Raw genomic sequence first — 14620 nt, 5'->3', positions numbered from 1 at the left:
TTATGAATGACATTGTCACTGTGAAGAAGGATGTTGAAAGAAATTATTTAAGTCAACAGTATATATAATGCATTCTTTCTACAAGGTAGTATTAAGTGGGTTAATTTTAACCAAAGTATTGCTAACTTGATTTTAACAGATGACATGATTGAAATATGTTTTGTGATTGGTTCATATATACCTTCTACTAATGACATTGAAATATGATTTGTGATTGATAAGCTTGTCATTTGCTGTATCATCTTTCATATTTGTCTTATCCTCTGCTACTTCATTTTTAGTTTGTTTTTTGTCATCTGCTGAACCATCAGTAGCTTTCTTATTGTCTGCTGTATCAGCCTGAATATGCTTGTCGTCTGCTACATCATTTTCAGTTTGTTTTTGTCGTCTGCTGAACCATCAGTAGCTTTCTTATCATCTGCTGTATCAGCCTGAATATGCTTGTCGTCTGCTACATCATTTTTAGTTTGTTTTTTGTCGTCTGCTGAACCATCAGTAACTTTCTTATCTGCTGTATTACCTTGAATATTCTTGTTGTCTGCTACATCACAAGCTATTGTTATATCTTCCGCCTTATTTGCATTCTTGCTAAGATTTCCTCCTTTTTCTTTTTCTTGTTTGAGGGTTTCTAACTCTTGTTTGCATTCAGCTAACCACTCATGTGCTTCTCTTTGAACCTGAATACAGTAAATATAAACCATTTTGTCGTCTGCTGAACCAATATAAACCATTGTGTAACTATGATGTGCTTTCCTTGTCAAAGGTTAACGAGTGTACTATGCTGCGAGGTTAGTAGCCTTACGTCGTCATTCTGTGAGCAGCTCACGGTTGCTTAAGACGTCATGGGAGAGGAGGATGATGTGAACTCATTTATTACAAATTCATACTTGGAGGTAAATACTTAAGCCAGGCTCTGGGGAAAACATTGTTTTATGTTTTTCTTTCTTTTCTTATCTAAGTATATTCTTTTCAACACCATGTTTACACTATGAAATTATTTCCAAAGATGAATTTGTCTCTGAGTGTGTTTACATGTAATGTTGACATTCATAATGGTGGATGTGGTGTAGGACGTTGAGCTCTAATTGTGCAGTATTTAACGGCTGATGCTTTGTGGTTATTTTTATTCGTTTTTTTTCTATTTTACCTAAATTTAATTCATTATTTTGTTATAAACTTAGCAATTATCTATAGGCTTAAGCCTGCTCTCTCTCACTCTTTCCTTAAATGCATTTCATCATATTTGATTATACAGTATTGTTAATAACTATATATTTGTAAATAAACAGAAGCAAATAAAAAAATATTTTTTTTTTTGCTTTGTTGCCAGGGCTCCAACAGCATGTCATACATTCAGGATGCATTTCAGCTTCTTCTACCAGTTCTACAAGTTGTTGCCATTGAGTATGAAGAATAAAACCACTAAAGAAAATAGTAGTTATCAGGTATTTAAGACAATGAATTGAGAATAGCCTGATTCAGATAAGCCAATGAAAGCTGATGTTTGCACATGCAGTCCTGTATTTCGTTATGGATCAAAATCCATATTTCCAAACACATCACTGTAAAAACTGTTTGGTTGTAATATCTAACTGGACATTTCAGTAATTACTCTCAGTTTTATACTGTATATGTGGAGGTGGTTCAGTGCAGTGGAAATGGGTTGGTTTCCCAACCACTTGGTTTGGGTTTCAGTCCTTCGCTGAGCATTTTACTTGTGCCTAAGCAATGTACTACATTGCCTCAGTCTACCCAACTGTATCAATGAGTACCAGCAAATTCCTGGAAGTTGCCAGTGTTGGACCAATGTCCCCGTCCGATGCATGACTAGATCGTTGATACTGGAAGGCGATCAAGTATAGTTAATAATAGTTTGTCCTTGATATCCATTCGTTTAATTTTGATCAGTGCATCGCTAATTGTTTTGAGATGCCTTACTTCAGCTTCCTGTCTTTCTCGCCACTGTACCAACATTTCGATACGGGCGTCTACAATTGGTGGTGAAAAATCTAATTCAATTCGATTTATTTCAGATCTTTGCAAACCTAAGTAAATCCCAAACTCCTTCCAGTCGTTGTCAAGACTCTCTGAGATAACCACCATGTCAATGTCATGCAAGCAACCTGAAACAGAACACATGAATTTTCAAGAATACTGTATACATGTAGACGAGTGGTATATATGCCAATGAATATAGAATGTCATTTGTGTTTCCACAGAAATGGTATTTATTTTTATGTGTAGTGCATTAACATTAGCCTTAATATGAGTGTGAATTCACCTCAGAATTAACTTTGTAATTTAAAAAAGTAAACTTCTTAATTATGAAGACACATTTAGATTTCAGAGTAAAATTACAGCTTAGTGGTTAAGCGGAGAAAAACTAGCTGGTTGTGAGGTTGTGACTATTAGCTAGATCTATTCACTATTTAAAAAAAAAACAAGGTCTATCATATATTGTCTCCATAATGTATTTTGACAAGAGATCATGAGTTGTACTAAAGGGAATGGATGGAGTGTTTATGGAAATAATAAAGTTGTGTTGGCCTGCCACCGGCCACAACAAATTGCCTCTGGCCGCCAGTTTGAATACTCGAAGCCTTTTCATTAGCAGGCTGCTTTTTGAAGATTAGCATTTACATTAAGATCTATATGTTGGCCAGTCATGACTGAAGGGCTGAAACCAGCAATATTTTTATTATACAAGTATAAAACCGATAATTCAATCCTACATTCTCGCAATGAAGCAGAATTTAAAAGTGTATGGAAATCTCTGTACATTATATGAAATGAAAATTCAACTGTGCTAACGATGTTTCTCATCGAGAACGGAGACAACAAGAGGATAGCAATTTTTCACTAACCGTGCATGTGTCTTTGCTTTGTTGCATTTATCTGAGTTGCTGCAACTTCAGACACATCCCTGTAGCCATGCCTTTCACATACACGTCGTACTAGTTTAAGAAGCTTCTGTTGTCTCAAAGCGTTCACCATGGTTGGTACTTGGTTTGCTGAGTGGTCATCCCTCCAACTAACCAGCAATTCCATGATGCGGTCTTTCACCAAACTGTTGTTGTTTGCTATCTTGTTGGTATCAGTCCACTTAAGTCCAAGACGCACTCCTAGTCTCCTCCATGAACCAGGATCCAGTTGGTCGCAGATGAATAGCAAGTCTTGATCATTAAAACAATTTCCTAATATAAAATCATAGATGATATACAAATAATAAAATAATTGAATATGACGCTATTGATGTGTGTTTCTATTTGTTACTTTTGTAAACTGAGCTAACTATTCTCTTGGTCCCCGCTTCAACAGACCTTTCCGGCGTGTCAATCAAACTTAACAAGGTGAGGCACTATATAAATAATAATTTCATACATTAAAAGTCAATGAAATGAAGAATGTCATTTGTCTTTACCTCAAAAAAGTATTTATTTTATATTTAGTACATTAACATTAGCCCTAATTCGAGAGCGACTTCACCACAGAACTTACAAAAAAATAAAAAATAAAATTCCGAATTAATAAAATGAGGACACATTTAGATTTTTGAGTAAAATTACAGCTTGGGGTTAAAAACTAGCTGGGTGGTTTTACATTTTTTGCAAAACAATGTCTATATTGTTTATAACACATTGTGACAAGATATCATGAGTTGTGTTAAAAGGAATGGATGGAAATAATAAAGTTGTCTGCCTGCTAACTGGCCACAATAAACTTGTTTGGGCACCAGCTTAAAAGGTTGAATACCCGGGCCCAACATTAACTGGCCTACTATTTTGGATTTATTTTATAACCAGCCACGAGTGAAACCAGCAACAGTTTTATTATTGACCAGAACGATTTACGTATATCGATAATTAAATCTTACATTCTCTCTAAATGAAAAATTGAAAATTTTCTCTGTATATGGAAATAAAAATGAAATTGTGCTAATGATGTTTCTCAGTGAGAAGGACGACAACAAGAGGATAGCAACTTTTCACTAACCATGCACTAGTTTGCTGTGTTGCATTTATCTGAGTGCAGCTTCTGACTTGTCAATGATAGTTAATAATTTATATATAAGTTGAATTTTTTCTAAATCGAACAATTTTTTTAATTTCAATTTTCCTTCTTTCCTTTTTTTCTTCTTACTAACCTTGCACAGGTGTTGAAATGTGAGGCAGATTTATCTGAGTTGATGCATCTTCTAACTCGTCACTGTAGCCAAGCCTTTTACATACATTTCTTGCAAGTTCACTAAAGTTCTGTTGTCTCAAAGCGTTCACCATGACTGGTACTTGCTTTGTTGATTGGCTATCCCTCCAAGTAACCAACAATTCCATGACGCAGTCTTTCACCTGTTTGTTGTTGATTGCTATCTTGTTGGTATCAGTCCACTTAAGTCCAAGACGCACTCCTAGTCTCTTCCATGAACCAGGCTCCAGTTGGTCACAGATGAATAGCAAATCTTGATCGTCAAAACATTTTCCTAATATAAAATCATAGATGATATACAAATAATAAAATAATTGAATATGACACTATTGACACCTGTGTTTCCCCTTTGTTACTTTTGTCAACTGAGCTAACTACTCTCTCTTTGCTGTTAAACTTAATTAAGACTAATACCCAAAAATATTGGATAAATAATTAACGATATGTTTCACATTGCAGCAGTAATAATACATTTGAACTAACCATCTTGTTCTTTGTGTCTTCGATCTAATTTTCTAGCATGTCCTTCACCTGCTTCTACAAGGAATGGTTGATCCACTGATATTAACTGAGATCCAAAGGCCGTGTTAGCAGGCTCTGCAAGTCCTTGCTCTCTCAAAACCCTGTACATTATTTCAACTTGATTTGTCTCGTAGTTCTGTTGTTCCCTCCATTCTATAAGCATACTCGTGATGTGGTCTTGTGATAGGTTAAAGTCGCTATGTATTTGCTGGATCCTGTTCCAACTGAGACCCAGTCTGACGCCCACTTGTTTCCATTGCGGTCCCATGCAGCTGGCAAATTTAAGCAGGTGCTCATTTTCTAGGTAACCAAGATTTTTATCTAAAATGAAGAAGATTACAATGAAATAACAATAGCAGTACAATCTATGAGATACAAAATACTGATAATAATGTCGGAAACTCTAACCTGGTGCCGGGATTCCTATGTCACTGGGAGTCGGTGCTTGTTGTGAAGAGCCTGCTAAGAAATATTGAAAAACATTTATATACAATACATTTCTATTATGTATGTATACATTTTTATTATTTGACAATAAAGGCTAATATCTACAAAACATGAAATTCTGAAAATGTTTAAAACCCTAACCTGGTGGCAGTGTTGTTGTATCACTGGGAATCGGTGCTGAAATAGAATAAAAAATCAAATAAAAATATTGATAAATAAATTAAATTTAGAGTACTGTATTATTAATATATTTTATTAAATGACAATATCTATGCTTTTACAGGAATAATTAAATCCAATTAATGTAAGTGGGTATGTTGAATCTGTGTTACCTGTCTCAAGTTTTTTATTCTTGAACATCCTCTGTAGTTTGCTTGTTTTTATATATCTCTTCCCGCATGGAATGTTATTGTTCGTCAAGCACTCTTCTAAATCGTGGAAGTGTGTTTCTTGCGAGTCTTTCCAGCACAGGACACGGAATGTATATCCTGTGTGCTTCATTCCAGATGTCAGTAATTTCATCTCTTTCTTCAGAAAATCCAACACCTTTGATAATAATTTTGATAAATATGGAGATTGAAAACAATAAACAAAACTTTACAGAAAAATAATTGAGAGAATACACAAAATAATAATTATTGATTGACAGATTAATTTTATCTGTACTATATTGATACATCTTTTATTACCATTTTGTCCCAAGTAAAATTTCCTGTCTATTACTCTATATTGATCAAGGAACAATATAAAAAAAAACAACATTATTTTGTTTAACAGCTGATATCTTAACCACAGGATTTTATTACTAAAATATAATGTACCGGCATACAGACTCTTGGACTGGGATTCGTATCTCCCTCTTGATCTATAGGCTTGCGTAATACTTCAAGCTAAAATAAAAATCAAATCAATTTATTAATCAACCAACCAGTCAATTAATTAATCATTCAATAATAGATTTATTTGAAATTGAAAATCCAGTTTCATGTCATTCATCTAAGGCCGTGTTTCTGCTAAATAACGCCAAAAACGTGTTTTTTATAAATGGTTAAATTCCATCTGAATGCGTTTCTAGTAAAAAGTGCAACTAATAAAAACATAATAATGCGAGCATTGGCAGGTGGACAGAGCTTAAATGACGGTCACCACTGGAAGTTGAAGCTGACGTTACTTCTTACGAGGTACAGCGCATGCTGCGTAAGAAGTAAACAAAACACCACGAAAGTATGAAAAAAGTATGGTATGATCTTCAAGCATGTCATCATATTGGTTTAATTTTTTTCCTTCGCCCCAAATTTCCCGCAGATGGGTGATCAAACCAACGAAGAGGCCAATTTGGGTCACCGACGGGTCATGAAAAACACGCTATTGCGTTGCAGCTGAAAAGTCAACAACAAAACGTGTTTTCTGAACGCGAACCCTATAACGGGTAGAAGCGGTTGGCGCATCCGTTGTAACTTTGACTCCAACCTCAAGGTTGGGGGTTCGAAACTCTCGCTGTGCAAATCGCTTGTGTCCTTGGGCAAGGCACTTTAACTACGGTTGCCTCTCTCCACCCAGGAGTACAAGTGGGTACCTGGTAGGTTCCAAAACAACTGCGCTGATTACTCCGCAATATTATGGAATAATAATATAATTCAATTTAATAATTTAATTTGGTGTTCAATGTGTTTGATCCAGTGACCGGGGTAGTAATGTGAAACGCTTAGAGGCTTTGTAAAGGCATTAAGAGCTATATAAGAACGACATATTATTATTATTATAACAAATGCGTGTAAAAACACGCGTTTTTAGAACGTATTCCTAACCATGTTTTTGTTTTGTGGCCCATTTCTACTGGGGAAAAACATGCGTTTTTTAATAACCGTCTAAAAACATGTGTTTTTTTGCTCAGCAGAAACAGGCCCTAAGTGAGCTTATGATCTGAGATTCACCACCCAGCTACACTAGCTCAACTCTTTAAATATCATCTTGCTAAAGGTTGTCTCATCAGCAACCATGTGAAAGTCAGCCACCAATAGAGAATTGATTTTAATTGGAATATTAGCTCGAGTATTATTGTATCAGCATTATAATTATTATTTATGTCAATCAGATAGAAAGATAGGAAAGGTGTCCATGTAGACAAAAGCTTTAGGTATTATAAAAAACATAATGTATACTAAAATCAAAACGATAACCTTAAAAAAAGTAACTTGTTGATCAATCAATCAAACTAAGTGACATTACCTTTAAGGAGGGTTTGTTATTAATAACTACTGGTCCTAGGCTGAGAATGTGATCACATCCTAGAGCTATGATTGCATTGTTGCTGAATAACTCTGGTTTAGCCGTGTAACCCATGTCTTGCACCATTCTAATCAAGCTGACAACTAAAGGGTGGAAGATACTATCAGGGATGAAATCCTCGGAGGCCATGTAGATAGATACCATCTCATCCGTGTCCGGTTCGATAGACAAACTCTCTTTGCTACGTTTCAATCGACAGGGCACAAAAAATGAGCGTTGTCTGCTTTCCACATTCTTAAATGAAAACAATTTTAAGACTTAAATTTTAAGAAAAAAAAATAAATATGTGAAATAGAATAAGTGGCATATTTGAGCCTTTTTTAGAAAATCAAATGCATCACTGTATTTGTTTTCGCTGAAAAATAATTCATTTTTACGGTACCTTTTGCTCACAGAGAAGTCCAAACTGCTTCAATAGTTCCAAGAAGACCTCAAGGCTACTTTCATCTTGGCTGAGCTCATCTCTCCAAAGATGTCTGACTAAATCCTCCTCCAAGATACCTTCGTCATCAAGTTTGTTCCAAAGTGTCATCATTATAGGCCACTGAAAGTAACGATGATTTCAAACATGTTATACTGTTATCGTACTGACTGCATGATGTCTGGCAGTTAGTTTGTACTTAACTCACCTTATCACTGTCATTAGGTTCCACCACTGTGATGATTTTCTTGAATATTTCAATCAGCTTCCGTGGGTTTGTTATCACTGTATGCTTCAGTATTCTGTTGTTCTCAAAGTACAGAATGATTCCAAGATCATGTAGGTAATTGAGGGTGTGAATGAGGTTATCCACAGAAATTCCACACTTAGTGGCAACTTCACAAACCTTAATGTCATGAAATAAAGATACGATAAAATTAGTCATTAGATAGCTTTCGTTTTCTCATTCAAGAATCAATTTGAAAATTTGTCTTTCCCGACCAAAGAACCCAGCCAACCACACACTTACTGGAATCTTGTAGTCTCAACCAAGCATTGATTATGTGACATTGCGCCTGAACTTACCAGGGCCTGGCGGCCCCTCACTCCCCTCCTACCCAAGTATTCTTGCATTTCAAATCTTTCAGGCTGGTAAGTGGTAACTATGTTTATATGCAAATGTACAATACCTTAACATAAGTCATGCGTATTGCTTTCCTACCAATCTCCTGGATTTGACTTTGGAAATCAAGCCACTTAAGCGGAATTGTTTTGGGCATCGCTTTGAGAAATCCGCTGACATCTTGTTTAAGAGTCTTCAGCATCACACTTTTCAATGGAAACTTGTTGTCGATGGCATACATTTCCCTCACCACGTGACATTCATATGGCGTGCCTTTGATTTCTTTGAATATTATTTTAAACTGTTCTTTAATCTAAATAGATACAATATAGGTGTAAAAGTAAGTTATGTAGGCCTATACAATGGCTTTCAGCAAATTATTGTTGATGGTCTTTTAGTACATTTTACCTGTTTCTTCTTGTCGTCACTGGTCCCTTCTAGGCTCTCGCTGTGGGTACCAACCACCACAATTTGGGGTTTCTTGGCTCGTAGCTGTTTATCTTGTGTCTGAACTGGGATAGCGTACGTATATATCATCCTCATCCAGTATTTGATAATCTCTATATTTGTCATATCGTATGTCATCACATCACTTTCCTGAAAATATATTTTACATAACTGTTAAATATATAAAATCTTAAATATTAATAAATCAAATGGTAGTAGTAAATAAAAATTAATTTAATCAATGTGCTGCAAAAAAACCTAAAAAACAAATAATGTAACAGAAAAAGAAGAACCGTTACCTCTCCATCTATCCTACGCTTCCCTTTTGCGTACATGCATTCTATCAGGCTAAACAAAATCAAATACACCACCTCGCTCGTTAGGAATATCTAAAAAAAATGAATACTAGTTAGTGCCTAGCTTTCTCTTGTATTGAATTATTCATTGATTTTAAAAACATTTAACAGAAATGTACAGTAAAGTTGGAATTAAGGCCTAAATTGTTCTCCCAATTATTCTTCCAGTTATTATTGAGCATATTTATACAAGCTTTCAGGAGGATGTAACAGCCTGTTTTACATATGGTCCTGTTTTGCAATACAAGCTTAGAGCATATAAAATATCAAGAAGTTGCATTCATAAAATTGATAAAAAACTTAATCTAATCCAGTTATTTATTACTTATGCAAGTTGAATTTTAGTTTATACTTTCAAATAAAATAATTGCTGATAACTTTGTAAAAAAATGAAACGTGTTTCTATTCATGTTACATCAAAGAATAAAGCCATACAAAAATCATGGCCATGAAGGGAGAGAACTTGTATATTTTAAAAATATATTTTCTGATCAAATTAATTATCAAAAATTGACTGTTTGACATCTGATTTGCTCAGATATTTAAATTGTCTTGACATCTAATTAGCTATTGGGACAGTTGGATGAATTCACATTTTAAAATGGGTCCCGATTTCTCATATTTTGTGTAAAATTGGTCAACTTTTAAGAAAATGTGTCCAGATTTCTAATATATTTTACGTATAATGTTTCAATTTTTCAAGAAAATGGGTTCGGATTATTCTTTTTCTTTACGTAAAATGGGACAACTTTTAAGAAAATAGGTCCACATTATTTGAATTTATGTGTAAATGGGTTCACCCTTATGTTGTCCCACACTATTTAAAAATCCTGGTTATAGCATTACTTACTTTATGTGTGATGTAGTAGAGCTGCTGGCCAGCAAAGTCCCAAATGTAAGTCATATCTTTATATCCAGTCTCCCCTGATTTTTTCTCATTCGGTTTCGACATTCGCTTACTAATTCTCTTTTGGGCTTCAGGTGTAAGGTCTTCTGTTGAGCTGTCATCACTACTTGTACTCTGGTTCTCAAATAAATCTTCATCTTTAAAATTACAAAAAAAAATATTAGGAAATGGTTATTTATATCGAATTCTAACCAAGACAGTAATCATCACTGATTATAAAGATGAGGATGATAATGATGCAGATTGTGGTGGTGGTTTTGGAAATATAATGGGACAATGTCATAATGATTGTAAAGTAAATTCAACAATTGTCACAATGGGATTGTGGGGTTATTTTTGTTCATACATACTTTTTTATATATATATAAAAAAGTATGTATGAACAAAAAAAAAAGATATAAAATTAAAAATACTTTTATAGTCAAAATAGAGGATTGACAGTTCAGTTTGTTCATATGTGATTCTTATTTTTTTTTTTATGCTGAAAGTGGTGACAGTTTTTGTAACGTTATGAAGTTTTTTAAGGTATTGTATTGATTGTGTGGAGACTGAAAGTGGTGTGGTATGGTGTGAAGAATAGTGTTATGCAATGTTATAAAGTGAGAAGCTGGTAGAAAGATTATAAAATGTAATGTGGTAGGATGATGGGATAGAAAAAAGGGTTAGTGTTGGTGGATCTGCACTGAGAGAAAGTCAGAAATGTAAGCCGACTGTTTGTATGCCCTGTGTGGACTAAATGGAGATTGTAGCAGCACTAATAAAGTGTGGGTCTGGTAGAGTAAAGCATCCTGTGTGGACCAGAGATTGTGTGTATTATACAGTGAATATTATATTATTCATGCTACCAATGTGCGTTTCCAGCTACGAAAGTTATCCTGTGTGGATTAAATGTATGGCTACCCTGTGTGGATCCGAAATAAATGCGTATCCTGTGTGGATCTAAGAAATGAGTGCCAAATCTTATGTGATTCACAAATAAAGAATGAAGTATACAGTATCCTGTGTCTGTGGAATGGAATGTGTGAACAGCACTTTGAACTGTTCTGTTGCAAGAAATAAGCTGGAGTAGCATGGGACCAACGACTAAGGCAGCATTCCAGTACTGTATCCTTTGAAAGCTAATTGCAAATTGTGCGTGCCATGAGAGATAGAACCTTTTATTTGCGACATTAGACCATGTACACGTTTTTTGGACTCAAAACAATTACAACGAACAGTGTAGTAAAAGTTTTGTTTTATTTTTCTTGATTGCGTAATATCTTTTGGGGTTTTTTCCCAATTATTTGGTAGTTTATTTAATGTACCACCAAATCTTGTACTTGTAGAAAAAACCATATGTCTTTCTTGAATTTGCTTTGTGAAAATAATTAAGAAAAAAGAAGTGTTGATCATAATTACAGTGATATGCGTGACACTAGTGGGCATATTATGATAAAAATTGCTGATATTTATAAAATGTTTTCAAGAAACAAATCAATATTGAATCAAATTATTACAGCCCATGATTGCTGTAGGCCACAGTAGGCTCTATTGTGTTTGTGTTTGCAATTATGAAAAATAATTACGGAACTGCACAATCAAAATCTTGTTTATTGAATGAATAATGTGAAAATAATATTGTAAACTTATTACATTGACAAGCTTCACTGTTTTCTATTGCAATTCCTTCCAGCATTTCATCCTGTGTGTAAATATAATATAAAATGAATTAAATTATTTCATCATTTATAAAAAAAAAACAAAAAACAAAGAAAAACAAAAAGCTATAGATTAGATAATACAGAGCAGTAGAATACAGTTTGGTTCCTCCCACTGATGTCCGACAGAGTGTCCGAATCATGGGGCCGACTAGAGCTTCTTTAGGGTCCTTCCCAGAATAATAATGCCTGAGAGGATTAATGGGGAGAGTGTTCTTGGGTGCTTAGTATTGCCCAAAAATTGTGCTTTTAATAGTAATATTAATAATAATATATCAGACATTTTTACCACACCAATTAAAAATTATATCCACCTTATAAGGCGCCAAGTAAAGAATAGATATAGTTTAAGAAGGATATATTTTTTAATAAAATTTCAGTAACAGTTCAGAACGTACTGGTTCAACTGCTGGTTCAGGTATCTGTTCAGCTGCTGGTTCAGGTATCGGTTCAGCTGCTGGTTCAGGTATCGGTTCAGCTGCTGGTTCAGGTATCGGTTCAGCTGCTGGTTCAGGTATCGGTTCAGCTTCTGGTTCAGGTATCAGTTCAGCTGCTGGTTCAGTTACAGGTTCAACTGCTGGCTGGTGTCCCTCTGTTTGTTTTCCTATAAATTTCAAAATCCCTGCAACTTTACCTTCTATTGCATTATCATGTAACTTTTTGATCCAATCACAATCTGCAAATGAAATTATATTTCAAACAATAGTTTTAACAACTAGCAGCATATCAACAAGTTACAAAAAGGTGTTTTAATCTAAAAGTTATATAGAGGATTTTCTTTAATACCATCAATATCCTCTTCCTCTTTCCACTCACTGCAATCAACGTTAGTAGCTTGAAATGCTGTTCTCAATACTATCCCATCGGTTGATGGTTCTTCGTCATTAAATCTGTGAAAACATTATACAGGAATTACAATATAATGAAACTGATCACAAGTGACAGAAAACAAGGGTTAACATATTTCAGGAACATAAATATATTTATTTATACACAAATGCTCAGTCCTCCCTGCAACCTAAGCCTTCAGTATACAGTATATTGTATATCTAATAGAAATGTGCGAGTGTGAAAACATGCCACCCACCCGGGATTCTAAACACATTATTTCCAATACTCCCAGGTATATTACATGCATGGACAAAGACTTCAGAAACTTACGGTTTTCCAAGCAGAGTGTTTACCAAACTGGTTTTTCCAACGCCCTGCTTTCCAGCCACCATTAATCGTGCATGGTTTACTGTGATTTTTCCATTTTTTAACTCCTCCTTATAAACCCTCTGAGCTTCTTTACCTCTAGCTAATATTACCTCAGGAACTTCGAAGAATTCGGAATTTAATGTTAAATGCGTTAAGAACAATCGGAAAGAAAGTGATAAAGTATATTTATTAGGATTTAAAATTAATACATAATAATACAGGTAATAATAATAACATATATTTATTTTCTCTATTTAGAATAAAATAATATTAGAAATTTGAAATAGAAGGGGGCCCACAGAGGGACCTTCACAAATAGACACTTAAGCCCCACATTGTTGTGGCTGAGGTGTGTATATATACATACATACATACATACATACATGTATGTATGTATGTATGTATGTATGGGTGTATGTATGTATGTATTATGTATGTAAGGGTGTATATATATATGTATATATTTATATATTTATATATATACACATTCACTCACCTTCTTCGCTGATATCTCCCTGGAATAATTGCCCAGCTAGATTCACGTAACCATGTTGTATCAAAGCAGTGCACAGCATTTCCAGTTGATGTGTTTCACTATCTAAGTGGCTTCTCCAATACGTCATCATTTTAAAGATAGCTTTGTCAGTGTGTTGTTCCTTAGCATCAATCTTGTTAACCCTTTTCAATGAGAGCCCCAAAAGAACACCAAAGTGTTTCCAGTTGTGATTCATTTCATAAGACACCGTCGCAATAATGGCGTCATCAACAAAACCTAGAAAAAGTTAATATTAAATGAGATCAAATGAAATGAGATGTATTTCACTTGTAAGAGAATGGATAACACAATACAATACTCTAATCAATCATCATATGTATATTAATTTGAGTAACGAATAAACGCAATATCCCATCCAGATGCATGCACATCTCTCGAAGAAATATATCGTAGCATTACCATCTATATATTAATTCTACTAATTGCCCCGGTGTAAGTTCACCTACCGTACTCGCGCGAATAAGCGCCCGGGCGCTTAAAATAATTTTTGCACTTTCTGAGGGGCGCTTATTCAAACGGGGCACTTATTTAAACGAAGCGCTTATGAAAACAGAGTGGAAATTGAGGGGGCGGTTATGGAAATAGATGAAAATCAAGGGGTTTTTATGGAAAATTATTAAAAAAGGTTGCTGTATATAAGGACATTACGAATGGTGGATAATCATCCTGACAAGAATGCGTGAATATTTACATAACAGCAAAATAGTAGATTGCAATTGGTGGTGGTGGGTAGTGGTTAGCTTGTTGGCCATCGGCCCATGGGGGGGGGGGACATCATATCGATTGTTTCCCCCCCAGGGACGTAGCCAGGATTTTGAAAGGGGGGAGCCGTTATGCGAATTACGAAGGACCCCGCCGGGGTCAAGGGAGCGAATCCCCCAGTGAAGTAGCACACTCTGAACATTCTTAGGACTGTTTGAGAGGATAAAGTGAAAATTGCAATAGATGCATTA

At 34.9% G+C, this 14620-nt stretch overlaps 3 protein-coding genes across 3 annotated transcripts; all 3 read right to left on the bottom strand.

The window, feature by feature from the left end:
- Window positions 1-1827: 1827 nt before the first annotated feature.
- On the bottom strand, window positions 1828-5415 carry LOC117106396. Its single transcript, XM_033247761.1, has 6 exons — window positions 5314-5415; window positions 5134-5184; window positions 4687-5046; window positions 4145-4477; window positions 2865-3194; window positions 1828-2123 (listed from the first exon to the last, which is right to left on the bottom strand). Exons 3-6 carry the CDS (start codon window positions 4991-4993, stop codon window positions 1828-1830), a joined length of 1266 nt encoding a protein of 421 aa, XP_033103652.1. The 5' UTR covers window positions 4994-5046; window positions 5134-5184; window positions 5314-5415.
- Window positions 5191-10695, bottom strand: LOC117106399 (probable serine/threonine-protein kinase pats1). Its single transcript, XM_033247764.1, has 9 exons — window positions 10158-10695; window positions 9251-9340; window positions 8913-9101; window positions 8572-8817; window positions 8091-8288; window positions 7844-8005; window positions 7402-7695; window positions 5994-6062; window positions 5191-5718 (listed from the first exon to the last, which is right to left on the bottom strand). The coding sequence occupies exons 1-9, from the start codon at window positions 10257-10259 to the stop codon at window positions 5428-5430; spliced, it is 1641 nt and encodes a 546-aa protein (XP_033103655.1). The 5' UTR covers window positions 10260-10695; the 3' UTR covers window positions 5191-5427.
- A 1515-nt stretch (window positions 10696-12210) lies between these two features.
- Window positions 12211-13238, bottom strand: LOC117106394 (translation initiation factor IF-2-like). The gene is made up of 3 exons (XM_033247759.1): window positions 13073-13238; window positions 12698-12801; window positions 12211-12587 (listed from the first exon to the last, which is right to left on the bottom strand). The coding sequence occupies exons 1-3, from the start codon at window positions 13132-13134 to the stop codon at window positions 12277-12279; spliced, it is 477 nt and encodes a 158-aa protein (XP_033103650.1). The 5' UTR covers window positions 13135-13238; the 3' UTR covers window positions 12211-12276.
- Between the last annotated feature and the right edge of the window lie 1382 nt (window positions 13239-14620).

Source organism: Anneissia japonica, unplaced genomic scaffold, assembly GCF_011630105.1.
Source record: "Anneissia japonica isolate Jap-2015-1 unplaced genomic scaffold, ASM1163010v1 scaffold1273_len70562_cov112, whole genome shotgun sequence".
In the NCBI taxonomy this organism is placed as follows: Eukaryota; Metazoa; Echinodermata; class Crinoidea; order Comatulida; family Comatulidae; genus Anneissia; species Anneissia japonica.
This window is presented reverse-complemented; position numbering and strand designations above follow the sequence as displayed.

Bases quoted from the DNA above. Each gene is read 5' to 3' on its own strand.
- LOC117106394 (XM_033247759.1), bottom strand. From the start codon at position 13,134: ATGGTGGCTGGAAAGCAGGGCGTTGGAAAAACCAGTTTGGTAAACACT. The intron at 12,802-13,072 runs GTAAGTTTCTGA...ATGTTTTCACAG, and splicing joins AACACTCTGCTTGGAAAACC to ATTTAATGACGAAGAACCAT. The intron at 12,588-12,697 runs GTATTAAAGAAA...TTTCATTTGCAG, and splicing joins AGAGGAAGAGGATATTGATG to ATTGTGATTGGATCAAAAAG.
- LOC117106396 (XM_033247761.1), bottom strand. From the start codon at position 4,993: ATGGGACCGCAATGGAAACAAGTGGGCGTCAGACTGGGTCTCAGTTGG. The intron at 3,195-4,144 runs GTTAGTAAGAAG...ATTTTATATTAG, and splicing joins CATTTCAACACCTGTGCAAG to GAAATTGTTTTAATGATCAA. The intron at 2,124-2,864 runs GTTAGTGAAAAA...GTTCTGTTTCAG, and splicing joins AAAGCAAAGACACATGCACG to GTTGCTTGCATGACATTGAC.
- LOC117106399 (XM_033247764.1), bottom strand. From the start codon at position 10,259: ATGTCGAAACCGAATGAGAAAAAATCAGGGGAGACTGGATATAAAGAT. The intron at 7,696-7,843 runs GTACCGTAAAAA...TTTTCATTTAAG, and splicing joins GACTTCTCTGTGAGCAAAAG to AATGTGGAAAGCAGACAACG. The intron at 6,063-7,401 runs GTAATGTCACTT...TTTTTATTTTAG, and splicing joins ATAACAAACCCTCCTTAAAG to CTTGAAGTATTACGCAAGCC.